At 46.4% G+C, this 14972-nt stretch overlaps 1 protein-coding gene across 1 annotated transcript in view; it reads left to right on the forward strand.

Moving 5' to 3' along the window:
• Nucleotides 1-14972, forward strand: part of BMP6 (bone morphogenetic protein 6) — a 168247-nt gene that overhangs the window by 128951 nt on the left and 24324 nt on the right. The window contains exon 2 of the mRNA XM_062184367.1: nucleotides 328-520. Coding sequence (XP_062040351.1) covers nucleotides 328-520 — 193 coding nt within the window. The remainder of the gene's footprint in view (nucleotides 1-327; nucleotides 521-14972) is intronic.

Here is a 14972-nt window from a genome sequence, read left to right on the forward strand (position 1 = left end):
ATCTTCTATTTCCCATTTGTCTGTGCGTGTGAGGAGCCCTGGTGCCCAGAGCCACCTGCCGTCATGCAGGTTATTTCTACAAAGGATTCCAGCTAAAGAGTGTCAATGGAATTCAACCTAAGAACTTGATGTCCTCCTTGGATCACATGAAGGGTCTAAATGTTTGCCCATGTGAAAGCCTAGCCAATGTCCTGTCACCCCCACCCACCCCTCCGAGAAGCTGTTGGTAACTGGTAATCCACGTAAGCGGGGGAGCGTTCATGAGGTGAGCCTGTGGCGCTTGGTCAAGTAACAATAGCTGTCACTCTCTCTTGTTTAATCTTGTAGTGGAGTACGACAAGGAGTTCTCCCCTCGCCAGCGACACCACAAAGAGTTCAAGTTCAACCTATCCCAGATTCCCGAGGGTGAGGCGGTGACGGCTGCAGAGTTCCGCATCTACAAGGACTGTGTGGTGGGGAGTTTTAAAAACCAAACTTTTCTTATCAGCATTTATCAAGTCTTGCAGGAGCATCAGCACAGGTATGGAGGCTCAAGGAAGCCCAAAAGGTGGGGCTGGTCCCCGTTTCTCACCCTCTGTCATCACGTGTCCCTCAGTGTGTCTGTGGAAGGGGATTTTGGAGGTCAGGGGCTGGCCGCCCGAGAACATGAGGAGGTGGCTGTTCTGAGTGGTAGTGCGTAGCCTGCCAGATTGTTTGCTATTAAACTGATTTCCCAGATAGTTGACCAGTAAACGGTATTCTTTGTGATAAGACAACTGTTTAATTGATTGGGGATGAAGTCATGTTTCCCACGCATGTTTAGTCTCCACTTCTGGATGATGGGTGAAGAAGGCTACGGGTCACACCTTGAAATTATATAATGATGCTTTGAGTGACACTAACTCAGGTGACTCTCGGGCTGTATACAGCCACACATCACTCTCTGACAAGGCATCATCAGGCGATTTTGCTGTGGTATGAATGTTATAAAGTGAACTCCCACAGACTGAGGTGGCTAAGACAACACAGGGTCATATAACCGAATGGGACCCCATCATATGTGTGTGCTGCCGTTGACTGAAACATCACTGTGTATGACTGTGCATATGATATACACACGTACATGTTTATCTTTGTGTGTATAATGTATGTTTATTTCTATCATTTGGATAGAGAGGAGCAATAGTGTTCCCCCATATGTATTATTCCCATGTCTTAAAATGAGGCCAGACATTTTACAAAAGAGCTGTAATGAAGTGTTCATGGGGGTGCGTACTAAAGAAAACCTTCCATGGAGTAGCTGTTGGCCTGAGGGACAACGTATTACAGCAGCAATTCAATCCTGTGGTACACAGGGAAAAAAAAGCCAATGGCTTTGCATTTTGTTTAGTATTTAGGGGTCAGTTTAGTAGCTCAATATGAATGCATAGTAGATTGTTAGCAGTGTCATCTTTCTCGGTGTGCCACAGGGGACATGACACGCTGGCAATTGTACTTGAACAGTGGTTACAAAGATGAAAATGAAAGGAAGAGAACAGGCAGTTGGTAGGAAACCCAACACTGAATACTCTTTAAGAGATTGGTTGGCTTTCAGGGTTTTACATCTAATTGTTGTTTGTTTATTTGAGAGGCGTACAGAGCAAGTGAGCTGCCATCCACTGGTTCCTTCCCCAGTTGCCTGCAATGGCCGGGCCTGCAGCTCAGTCCAAGTCTCCTGTGTGGGTGGTCAGGGATCCAGCTACTTGAGCCATCATTTCCTGCCTCATTAGCAGGACACTAGAATTGGGAGTGGAGCTGGGACTTGAGCTCAGGCACTCCAGGATGGGATGCAGGCACCCAACCTTGTCCCTTAACCACTGGGTATGGGATGCAGGCACCCAACCTTGTGTCTTACCCACTAGGTATGGGATGTAGGGACCCAACCTTGTGTCTTAACCATTAAGTATGGGATGCAGACACCCAACCTTGTGCCTTACCCACTAGGCCAAACGCCCACCCCATTCTTGGTGCTTCAAAGGCCATCTTGACTCGTGTTCTTGGTCTTAGAAGTCTACTGACTTCCCAGGAATTTCTAAAGATTTAGAAATGACTTGGATTTCTCTTGAATGTATCGATCACCATGTGGGCCTGTCACAAATACTCACAATGAGAAGATAACGATAATTAACTTGCCCTGTAAAAGGTTTCTTTCTGTCCCTTGAGCATATTTAAGTCTGCAATGGGAGAAACAGAAGAGGGACAGGTAGGTACCAGGATCTGGGCATACGCCACGGTGCTGGACATACACAGTGATAGTGTAATGACTTCTTAGCTGGGATAGTTGAATAATGAGCAAAATATACCCATTGTGGTATCTTGGTAATGGGCTAAAACTTGGGAATGAGTAGGAAGTTCTCTGATGTCTGATGATCAGTTCTAAATGGAAATGTAATCTATGCTTCATCTATTGAAGGCCTCTTTTGAAAAGCGGATTATTCATTGCCATATTTTCATCTGTTGATACTTCAGAGAGAATTGATGTTCAGTGATTCTTTGGAACTGCTCTGACCATTTATATTTTTTTTCCTTTTAAAAAAAAAAAAAAAGATTCATTTATTTGAAAGGCACAGTTACCCAGAGAGAAAGAAAGAGATCTTCCATCTGCTGGTTCACTCCCCAGATGGCCACAACAGACAGAGCTGGGGCCAGTAAGAAGTCAGGGACTTCATCCAGGTCTCCCATGTGGGTGGCAGGGGCCCAGGTACTTGCATATTAGCAGGGAGCTGGATCAGAAGTGGAGCAGTCAGCACTCGAACCAGTGCTCATATGGAATGTGGCATTGTAGGTGGGGCTTAAACCGTTGTACCAAAACGCCAGCCCTTACTATTGATTTTCAATCTGCCTGTTACATTTATTCCATTAAATTTCTCTGGAGAGAATAACTTATTGGTATCTTTATGGCTCAAATGTTGTTTGGAATACATAGTTTACTCCAGTGGGAAAAGCTGTACAGTGCAAATTCTACACTGGCAGTTTAGTGTTTATGGAATTTTTCAAAATCTTTTTTTTTTTTTTTCTAAATGAGAGAGCCAGCAGAACATTCGTAAGGTTTAAACTGAACTCCTGCCAAACAAGCACAGCTGCTTTGTGCCTGTGGTGCTGGTGTCATGCTCCCTCCAGGCCGGCGGTGAGTTCGGAAAACAGCGTCCCCAGTGGCCCAACCTCTGGTGCCTCTTCCTGTCGGGGCAGAGCCTTGTCCTTCTCTGCCTTCTTGGATGGCAGCTTTGGCCACTGGATGTGTTTCATTCCCGTGCACCAGCGAGGGGAAGTGCTGGGAGGATTTCATGCTTTTGAAGGGGTCCAGGTTGTCCCAGGGGAGATTCCCTTCTCTTGTCTGTGGGCCAGGAGCCCACGCCTCCTGCTGCCTCCCAGTGTCCCGTCAGAGGCCTCCAGATCGAACTGCGGGGCTCCTTCTGGAAAAGGTTTGGTCTCCCCATCTGTCGCCTTGGAGCATCTGGGCAGAAAACGGTTCTCCAGACTTGTGAAGGGAGTGTATTTGTCTAATCTGTGCTTAAGCGCCATTTGTAGTGTTTGATGGATTAAGTTAGCAAAGGTTTGTGTTGCAAAGCAGTGGGTCTCCTGGCCAAAGAAAAAAAAACAAGAGTCACGCTGTGAAATGCTGAGTCATGCTCTCTGCTCGGTTCTGCGCCGGGCTTCTGATATAAAAGGCAGCCAGGAAATCTGACCCCAATTGGGTCTGAGAAGATTCTTGGAAGACAGACCTTTGCTGTGGGCTCTACAGGGATTTCTTTGATTGATAAGAAACAGATAAGCAGGATAAATAAATAAATGAAGACGGCTTCTTGAATAATTGGAGCTTTTGCTAAAAACAGGCCAAGGCTTAATACTGTAAGTCACGGAGCTGGCATTGTGGCACAGCAGGTGAAGTTTCTGTCTGTAATGCTGGCATCCCGTTTGGGCTCTGGTTCAAGTCCCAGCTGCTCCTCTTGCAATCCAGCTCCCTGCTAATGTGCCTGGGAAAGCAGCTAAGGATCACCCAAACCACCCATGCTGGGGACCCAGATGTAGCTTCTGGCTTCGGCCTGTTCCAGCCCTGGCCATTCAGGGAGTGAATCAATGGATGGAAGATTCTGTGTGTGTGTGTGTGTGTGTCTCTCTCTCCCCACCCCCTCTCTCTCCCTCACCCCCTTTCTCTAACTCTGCCTTTCAAATAAATAGACCTTAAAAAAAAAAACAAAACCTTAAGTCATGAACAGATGCGAAGCCACCATCTATCCAGGTGAGGTCAGTAACCCAACAGTCTGCGTTGCTAAGTCTGAGTAGCCCAGGATGCCCTTGTCTTTTATTTACTTTGTTAAATTTACTCTTTGATAGTGTGTGATGATTGTTTAAGCTCAGCCTCATACTCCTACTTGGGTTATAAATCACTATGTCCTATGGTGGCGCTGGTATAGATTGTGTGTATGTTGTGTTTACAGACCCCATCAGATAGAGCAGTCACGTTCACCTTGGAGAGAGTACACGGTGGCACATATGATTCATGTTGAGGCCGAATAATGCCTACATTGTTGTCAGCCAGGCTCCCCAAAAGCCACCCACTGACACTGGGACAGTCCCAAGGGAGAAAGTGAAGTGCTGGGGGAGGCGGGCACTAAGCCCCGGGCTTGTCTCCACATCTCCTTTTCTTGAGTCTTGACGTGGGCATGCCAAGGATGCTTCACTTCTTGGCAGTTAGGGTACATACCTGTTGGAATTCACCAGTGCTTGGACGTTCAAGGCCTCCCTACAAAAAAACCTTTGCTAACCTTTGTTGATCTCCCCATCAACCACTGACCTATTGTCAGCATTTTAGAAGAGCAGGGAGTTGCCGGCGCCATGGCTTAACAGGCTAATCCTCTGCCTTGCGGCACCAGCACACCGGGTTCTAGTCCCGGTCGGGGCGCCGGATTCTATCCCGGTTGCCCTTCTTCCAGGCCAGCTCTTTGCTGTGGCCAGGGAGTGCAGTGGAGGATGGCCCAAGTGCTTGGGCTCTGCACCCACATGGGAGACCAGGAGAAGCACCTGGCTCCTGCCTTTGGATCAGCACAATGCGCCAGCCACAGCAGCCATTGGAGGGTGAACCAACGGCCAAAAGGAAGACCTTTCTCTCTCTCTCTCTCTCTCACTATCCACTCTGCCTGTCAAAAAAAAAAAAAAAAAAAAAAAGCAGGGAGTGGGAAAAGACTGGAATAGACTGACACAAAGCATTTGTAGTTTCACACTTTTGCGCATTTACTTCTCTGCTGTCTTTAGTACTACACGTATGCTCTGCGTCTTCACCCTTGGCCTTTCATACTCAGGCATAGTAGTGGCCCTGCCTCTCATGACACCTACTCATGATCTTGGTTTCTATGGCACCTTTAGCCCAACAGTGCAGTTTGAGGCCTTTGTGAATATCATGTTCATCTACACTTCGTACGTAAGGCATACTTTTACTATTCTTAATTGAATTTTGTATACCTAGAACTCAAGGTGCTTGGCTTTTTTTTGTCTTGAAAGGCAACCAGAAATGTTAAAGTCATGTTCTAGATCTGAAGCAGGGTTCTGTTTGATACACAAATTGGCCACACTTGCCTCTGTTAGCTTTGAAATTCTATTTTTTAAAAAAATTATTTATTTATTTGAAACTCAGAGTTGCATAGAAAGAATCTTCTATCTACTGGTTCATTCCTCAATTGGCTGCATTGGCCATGGTGGACCAGGCCAGAGCCAGGAGCTTCATCTGGGTGTCTCACATAAGTGGCAGGAAGCCCAAGCACTTAGACAATCTTCCAGCATTTTCCCAAGCACCTTAGCAGGGAGCTGGATCAGAAGTGGAGTAGCCAGGACTCAAACCAGTGCCCATATGAGATGCCAGCATTACAGATAGCAGCTTAACTCTCTGTGCCACAGCGCCAGCCCCTGAAATTCTATTTCCTACTCTGTTTGAGCAGTCTCCTTGCTTGGCAGCAATGGACTGTCTTCTATGTACATAGCTTTTCTTTTCCATGTTCTATCATGGTAAAGACTTTGAGAAGACATTTAAAGTGAAACAAGTGAGAATGAACTACCAAGAATTTAAGCAATATCACAACTTATTCCCCTACTGGGAAGCAAGCACGATTTAAAAAATGTGTCCGTCTGTTTTTGAAGTTTGGTTCACATGTTTCATCCTAACTTCAGAATTTTTAAGATGTGAAGAAAGGCGTGTTAGAATCAAGGAAACAAAGCAATACTGCTTTGGAGTTTTCAAAACGGTGGAAAACATTTCCTTGGCCAGTCCACAAGTCATGCTCCTGCAGACCCCAGGATGGATTCCGGGCTGAATTATGGATGCAATTTTTGACAAAATTCACAAATTCTGACCTACTTTACAAATGGAATATAATTATCTCCAGAGAGAAGATAATCATTGAATGGCAAAGAAAACACATTTTTCCAGAATATTGGGTTTGATTTTCTGCCCCAAACCAATCACAGAAATAGAGAATTCAGGAGGGAGTTAAGGAGGGAAGTGGAGATGTGTTCAGGTGTGGACACGTTTGAGAGATGTCCAAGAGGTTATACAGAATACAGAAGCGCTGAGACCAGCAGAATGAGATAACAAAAAATCTCATTATTGTTTGATAACAAGTAGATTTTTAAAACCATAAAGAGCCACTGAAGTAGAATAGATCTGCTAACTCTGTAACAAGAACCTGTTGACACAATAACCATTTATTGAAAATAATTTTTCCATATACGTCACTAGCACCTTTATTCTAAATTAGATGGCCATGTATGGGTGAGATCTTTATTCTGTTCCTTCGGTTGATTTTTCTCTTCTTGCACTAACACTGACTGCACTGTCTTAGCTCCTTTATTTTATAACAAGACTTGGTATCTGGTGTGTAAGTTTCTCAAATGTGTTCTTGAAACTTTCTTGGCTACAAGAATTACAATGCATTCCCATTTAATTGTAAACATAGCCCATCAGTTTCCATAAAACACAAAAATAGCCAAAACCACCACCAATGACAACAAAAACTTTCTAGGCTTCTAAATCTAGAGATCAATTTGGGAAAAGTTTACATCTTACCAATATTGACGGTTCTAATGTAAGGATATGGCATACATATTTTTGTGTGTCTTGAACTCTTTTATTAGATCAATTTTCAGTCAGTATTGAGATTTTGATTTTGTTGTAAATGGTATCCATTTTTTAAAATGTTCAATACCTAATTTTTTTTTCTCAATTTCAGAAATGCAGTTTTTTTACATTGATCTTGTATTCAGCAACCTTGCAAGCTTACATGTTAATTCTAACAGAAGTTCTAGATATGATATAATCACATCATCTATGAATATCAGTTTTATTTCTTGGTTCCTAGTTGTTATTATTTTTCCTTTTCCTTGTTATATTGTACTGGTTAGGATGTCCGGTATGATGTTGAAACCATTTCCGATTTCTAGTCCCAGGGGGCAAGATTTACTACTTCATCATTAAAGATAATGATTGCTGTGAATGTTTTTTATTAGAATAAACTTCCCTCTAGTCCTACTTTTCTAATTATTTTAAAAATTAGAAATTCATGTGGAATTTTGTTGAATTTTTTTCTGAATCTTTCAGAATGTTCATGTGGCTTTTCTCCTTTATTAGTGTTAATGTGGTCTGACCACATTAAATGATTTTCAAATGTTAAGCCACATCACATCCTGGAAACAGGTACAGTTTATGGTGTATTATCCTTTTTATAAATAGCTGGACTTCCAAACCACATCTGATAATTCCGCTTCAGACTGAGTATCCCTTATCTGAAATGCTTGGAGCCAGAAGTGTTTCAGTTTTGAGTTTTTTTGGCTTTGAGAATATCTCCATAGACTTTACTGCTAAGCATCCTTAGCCCAAAAATCCAGAATGTTCTGAAATATGAGAGCATTTTGTAGTTTCAATGCAGATTAGGGATGCTCAACCTGTTTCTGACACCTAAGGGCCTGTTTTCATTATCTCTTTATTCCCTTGATTTTTCATTTGGTTTTATCTCCTGGCATTTGTTTCCTGGCATTTTTGGTAAACTGCACAGTACTTAAGTAATTTCTAGATACTGCTATCTCTGTCTAGACTGGATTTAATGTTCTTCTGAAAGGCAGATAAGATATGTGCAAGTCATCTTGTTTGTCTCCTTCCGGCTGAGGCTGGGCTCCAGGGTTGGTGACGGCTCATCTGTGTGTGGCTTTCCCTTCCTGGGACAGCTAAGTCCTCAGGGGCTTCAGCTGAGGCTCTGAGATGCTTACCAGAGGTCCTCTCCCATGGCGGATGGTGACTTCGAAATTTTAACCCCCTCGCCTGGTGAGACTGCCAAAAAATCTGCTTTGTTTTTAAGCTGCTCAACACTTTCTGCTTGTTTTCTCAGCTTCTTATCCCATGAAAACACTGCTTAATATTTGGCCGATAGCTCTAATGAAAATACTGGTGTTCACATCAGTTGGGAACAGAAGAGGAGAGGGACTGCCCAGAAGTGAACCCAGCCTTCCATGAGCTCACTCCACCGGGTGCCTCTCTCCTCCGGGGCTTCAACTCCTCCTACCTCGCTGCTTGATCGCTGATCTTTACCCTCGCCCTGCGGCATTGCTCTAAGCTCTCGGCAGGTTCATTATCTATGCCTCACGCCAGGAATTCACTCATGTCCTGAAATGAGACGGCAACACACATACCAGGCTCATCTCAATGCGTTTCTCCTCCCTCCGATGGCTCCGGCTATCGAGTGTTGTCTGGCTTGCTTGCTGTAGATGATTTCTGACGGGTTTGTTCATTTGGATTGTTTTGTTGTTGTTAATCCATTTTTGTTGTTGTTATTCTTGGTAAGAGTGTTAGCCAGAAGTATACATCTCTGAAGGATAGAATTTTTTTTAGTATTTTCATCTCTGAGTCTCTTTAACAAATCTCCACAAATGTTGAGATTTGATTCAATAAACAAATGGTGCATTCTGGAAACAAGACAAGACCTGGGCCCCGTGGTTGATCCAGTTCCAGGATCCAGGAGAATAGTTTCTTTAAAAAAATAAAATGTGGGGGAGAGGCTGCTGATGGCTGTGTGCATCTGATTGGAGTTACAGTGCTGCCTGCTGAACTGCAGACAGAAGTCCAGCAGTGAAGATAGAAGTCCAGTCTTCTTCGATACCCGAGACGGGTTGCTTTTCTGAAGAGAAGGTCACATTTGAGAAAGCCAGGCTAGGAGGCTATTCTGGTTTGGCTACAGGGAAATCAAAACACTTGATCCCTTTGCCAGCCACACCTGTTTCACTTTGTGTGGCTTTCAGAGTCTGGTCCTCCGGGACTCTACCTGCTGACTTGATAAGCTTTGACTCGCTCAGGCAAGGGGAGCTTCCCAGCATTGGTTCCTTTGCCCCTGGAAAGAGGACAACCAACCCACAGCTCCTCTTACGTAACTAACTAGCTTCACCTCCCCAGTCAAGTTCATGTGCCTTCTACCAAGAAGGCTGTACCTGAGATGTTTAAAAAACTCAGAGGTGACCAAACCTCCTTCCTTAGCCTATCTGTGTCTGTGTTCTTTTTTCAAATATATATGCATATATATACATATATATATAGTTTTACTTTATTTGAAAGGCAGACAGAGTCCTTTTATCAGCATCCTCACTGCCCACAACAGCCAGTGGTACACGGGCCAAAGCAAGGAGCCCAGAACTCCGTTCAGGACTCCCATGTGGGCGGCAGGGACCCCACCGTGTGAGCCGTCCTCTGCAGCCTCCCAGGGTGCAGAGAGCTGGTCTGGGAGCAGAAGAGCCAGGACACACACACCAGAAGCTCCACTGTAGCTACAGGTGGCCCAAGTGGCCACTTAATAGCTGTGCCAAATGCCTGCCCCCATCTGTGTTCATTTTAAGGCAGAGTGTAGATGAAAATGTTTCAGAGAGGAGTTAGAGCTACAAAAAGTTGTACGTACTCGTGGGGGCCAGCGTTGTGGTGCAGTGGGTTAAGTCACTGCCTGTGACACCGGCATCCCGTATCAGTTCCAGTTTGAGTCCCGGCTGCTCCACTTCCCATCCAGCTCCCTGCTAATGTTCTTGGGAAAGCAACAGATGATGGCCTGAATGCTTGGGTCCCTACCACCCATGTGGGACACCCAGATGAGTTCCAGGCTCCTGGCTTTGGCCTGGCCCAGCCATAGCCATTTGGGGAGTGAACCAGCAAATGAAAAATGTGTTTTTCCCTCTCTCTGACTCTGTTTCTCTCTCTCTCTCATTCTGCCTTTTAAATAATACAGATTTTTTTAATTGTATGTTAAAGAACGCAGGGAGGAGTTGGGGTGATAGGCAAGTATTTATCCACTTGCTAAACTTTGAAAAGAAAGTAAGTTTTTTACTTTCTCTGGAAATTAAATGAATTATTCATTTCTATTCGCAGACGGCTCAGGTGCCTGAACCTCTGACCTGGGATGTCCATCTTGGCAGGAGGCACACCATACTAGTGGTTAAGATCATTTTTATAAAACACCTTTTTTCCTTTACTTCACAAATAAGCAGTGTTTTTACTGTTTCACTTCTCGACATTGGATACAGATGTGGAAATGTAGGCCTGGTGGTAGGCACTAGGACATGCGAGACTTGGCTATAACATGTTTAAATGCTTGTAGAACTGCTCGCTCAGTTTTTAAATATGCTCCAGTGTATGCAACCAAGGAAGATAGGCTGGGTAGCCATGAGCTTGTGCAAAGTAATTATCCCTCCTGGCCTCTCTCCCTGCGTTGGACATGCAGAAGCGAGTTTGCTAAGCCACTGTGCCTTTCTGCTTCTCTGAGCTGCGACTCTGATGATCAGCCTGAATAGATCAGTCCCTGAGAGGGACGCCAATCTACGAGACAAAGATTCACTTGTAGAACTGTCTGCATTTAGGTTGCTGTGATGGGGAGAGGAGCGGGAGATCTGGGAGCAGATGACTTTCAACCTGAAATCTACAAAACAAGCAAAACTGTGACAGCAAAGTGATGCATGATGGTTTGTTAAACAGCCCCTAGGGAGTCCAGGTGCCTTTATGATCGAAAAATCTCTTTATAGCATTTGGAATGAAAGTTGGATAACATCAAGTGGCTGAGCCAATTATATAATAATAATGTTCACTCATCCCTGTTACCCGTGTGTGTGTGTTTATGCATGCACGTGTGTACCGTGTTAACATAGTCTAGTTTGTAGTGTTCCATTTTCTTTCTTTTTTAAAAAAATGTATTTGAAAGGCAGAGTTAGAAGGAGAGACAGAGAAAAAGCTCTTGCATGTGCTGTTGGACTCCCAGATGGCCACAACAGCCATTGGGTCAGGCCAAAGCCAGGAGCTTCTTCCAGGTCTCCCACGTGGGTGGCAGGGGCCCAAACACTTGGGCCATCTTCTGCTTTTCCCAGGCCATTAGCAGGGAGCAGGATCAGAAGTGGAGTAGCCAGGACATGAACTGGCACCCATATGGGATGCTGGTACCACTGGTGGTGGCTTTACCTACTGTGCCACAGCACTGGCCTCTGTAGTATTCTATTTTCAGCTGTCCTGTTTCTTTTCTGTCTTGTTAGTGGTAAAAGTTTCAACCAATCCTGTACCTTATGTAAGGAAAAAGTACAAAACCAGGGCTTGACTCTCTTTAAGATGATTGGCTGTTTTTACCTTCATGCTATTTGAAAATTAGATTGTCGCCTTGCATAAAGTCAGTGTATCCGTATATGGATGTTGTTCTGTGTCTTAACTGACCCAGACACTGACATGACAAAGGAATGTGTTGCAATGAAATAAACAAGACCCCAGAGGCACCTTTAAAAAAATGTATTTATTTGAGGGAGAGGGAGAGAGGTCTTCCATCCACTGGTTCACTCCCCAAGTGGCCGCAATGGCCAGAGCAGAGCTGATCCAAACCCAGGAGCTGGGAGTTTCTTCCCAGTCTCCCACATGGGTGCGGAGGCACAAGCACTTGGGCCATCTTCCACTGAGTTCCCAGGCCATAGCAGAAAGCTGGATAGGAAGTGGAACAGCTGAGACTCGAACCAGCACTGCAGGTGGTGACTTTACCCACTATGCCACAGTGCCCACCCCAACCCCAGAGACATCTTGCCAAGCGTTTCCTACATCTGTTTGTCTCGAATGCATACGTTGCATGCTGCCGAAGAGTTTTTTAGTAAAAACGGTTAGGATTAGACATCAGCCAAGGCCGTGGGGCCTTAAAGGAGGTGGCTTGGGAGAAGGGGTCAGAGCCGGCCCCCAGGAGCTCAAGCACCTCCAGTTCCTCTCTGAGGGGGAGCGAGACAAAGACCCCCAGGTTTTGCCCTAGTCTCAGCAGGGTGTAATACACCCACTTGGGCAGGTGCCTTGGAGGCTGTGTGATGTGAGGGACCACACAGGGATAACCCGGCCCCAGGGCCAAGTCCACAAGCCATGGTCAGTAGCCTTCTGTTCATCCAACTTGAGTGCCAGGGTGCGTTGCTGAGAATGTCTAGAAATCCCTGGTTAACCTCAGTCATTGTCAAGAGCTTCACTTGCCCGGCGTGATCACAACATGAAGAAGCCCTGCCTGAGAGCTGGGGCGGCGCTGAGGAGGTGGGAAGCGTTTCCATCCAGTTCAGGGCTCTGGGAGGCGGTGGAGAGCAGAACAGCCAGCAAATGCAGTCCAAGTCGCCTCCCGCTCTGTTTCTCGTTGCTTTCACGGCATGCTGATGGAGAGGTCTCATCTCGAGAGAAAGGGCCAAGGCATCAGCCGTGGTGCTGACTTGGGCCAGACTCTGGGATTCTGTATGTGGCATCGGCACACGTTTCGGATGAGACTGTCTTATCTGTGCCAAAATGAGTCCAGAATGGAACTCTTACCTTTTACATGGCAATATGAGATGCATTATATTTCTATAGGGATTTATTTATTTGAAAGGCAGAGTGACAGAGAGGGAAGGAGAGAGAGGGATCAATTGATTGATCGCCCAGTCTTCCATCCATTGGTTCACTCTCCAAACGACTGCAATGGCCAGGGCTAGGCCAGGCTGACGTCAGGAGCCTGGAACTCCGTCGGGATCTCCCACGTAGGTGGCAGGGGCCCAGGCGTTCCGGCCATCTTTGCTGCTTTTCTCGGTGCATGAGGAGGGAGCCGGGTTGGCCATGGACCAGGTGGCACTTGAGCCGGCGCGCCCCTCAGGATGCCAGCATCACAAGGGACAGTTTGACCCGCTGCTCCACAGGGCCGGCACAGATGCGTCCTATCTGGGGCTATGCTTGGACAGAGTGACTCGGCGAAGAAGGCCGAGTGTACCTGAAGAGGAGACTTGTCAGTCAGAGCAGTGTCTGCGTGATTTGCCATAAATAGTGTCTCTCTGAATACCTGGTCAGAGGGAGCCTTGGGGGTGAGCAGGCAAAGCTGGGCCTTAAAGCTGAATTCCCTGGTAAAATTCCTCCCCCTGGCTGCGTGAACGCGTGTACTTGGTTCCTTCGGCGCTGCTGTAACAGGAGGCCTGAGACTGGGACATGGATAAGAATTGAGGAAATGGATTGGCCCACGGAACTGGAGGCGGGGAGGGCCAAGGTCAAGGGGCTGCACCTGGTGAGGGCCTTCTGGCTGCATCCACAGCAGAGGGCAGAGTGTGAGCAGAGGCAGGGGGCGGGACTCGCCCGTCCATCAGGGTGGTGTCATTGCACAGTGTGAGTCACTCCTTAAAGTCCTCTGCTCTCCGCACTGTGGTGCTGGGACCAGATTTCCAGCACTGAACCCCATCATCGGGAGGGGGACGAGGTCAGGATTGAGAGGGGCACTGGGCTTCCCCAAACTGTGACCATCCCAGGTGCCTTCCTGCACACACCTCTCGCCCCTGCCCTGACCCTTGTGAGTGAAGCCCTCTTGGGATTTCTGACCCTGTGTCCGCCCCGTGTAGAGCAAGGTATTTCCTAAATCCCCAGCTGGCTTCGGCACCTCCGTGCAGTAGATTTTCATCTCTGATCTCATGTTAAGCCTCCTTTCTCCATATTTTTTAGCCTGAACTCTTTCTTGACTTTGTATTTTTATAAATATTTTAAAATTTATTTGAAAGGCAGAGTGACAGCAAGAGGGAGAGAAACAGAGAGATTTGGTACTTTACCCCCTAAATGACAGCACCAGCAGCAGCAGCCAGGGCTGGGCCAGACTGAAACCAAGAACCAGGAGCTCCGCCAGGTCTCCCGCATGAGTGGGAGGGGCCCGTGTACTTGCGTAATCACTCACCGCTTTCCAGGGACGTTCGTAGGGAGCTGAAGTGGAAGTGGAGCAGCCAGGACACAAGCTGGCATGCTAATGCGGGATGCTGGTGTCGCAACAGTGCCTTAACCCACCGCACCACATCACCGGCCCCTCGATTCCCCTTTCTAAACATGGAGTGGCTAAAAGCCTGAGTTATGATTCAGTTCTGCTTGCCCCACTTAACACCCATGTGAGTCTGGATTCTAGAAAGCGTGGGCCAAGCTGCCCCTCTGACACATGTGCGTCCTGGGCTTCCTCCAGGGCCCGGCTGCTCTCCCACAGTTGATGCTGTCTGTGTTGTTTCTGGATAAGGATCTTCTGTGACCCCCCCAGTGGAGAATTTATGTCGTTGCACATCTGAACTTCAAAGCGCCGGGCTTGCAATCCCCTCTTTGCTCTTTGCCTGGTCTCCCTGCTCCCAGGTGCTGCCTCCGTCATGGGGGGAGGGTATAATTTGTCAGTAGGGTGTGTGACATGGCCATGTGGGAGAGAGCTTGAAACAGAGCAGGTCCAAGTGAGACTGGACAAGGCAGCTGAGTAAACTCCTTTGAGCTGCTCCTACTGTTTATACTTGGAGAAGATACTAGAAGTCAGAGGGACTTCTAGCGTGGAAGCAGGAACAAGTGGGTGTTTCCCCTCTGAGACATCTGAGATTTTTAACTTGGATGTGTCACTGGCCTTGCAAATATTTGCCAAAAGAGAAATTAATTTCATACGTCCCAGGTCATGTTTGTCAATAATTTC

Source organism: Lepus europaeus, chromosome 3 (assembly GCF_033115175.1).
Source record: "Lepus europaeus isolate LE1 chromosome 3, mLepTim1.pri, whole genome shotgun sequence".
Taxonomy (NCBI): Eukaryota; Metazoa; Chordata; class Mammalia; order Lagomorpha; family Leporidae; genus Lepus; species Lepus europaeus.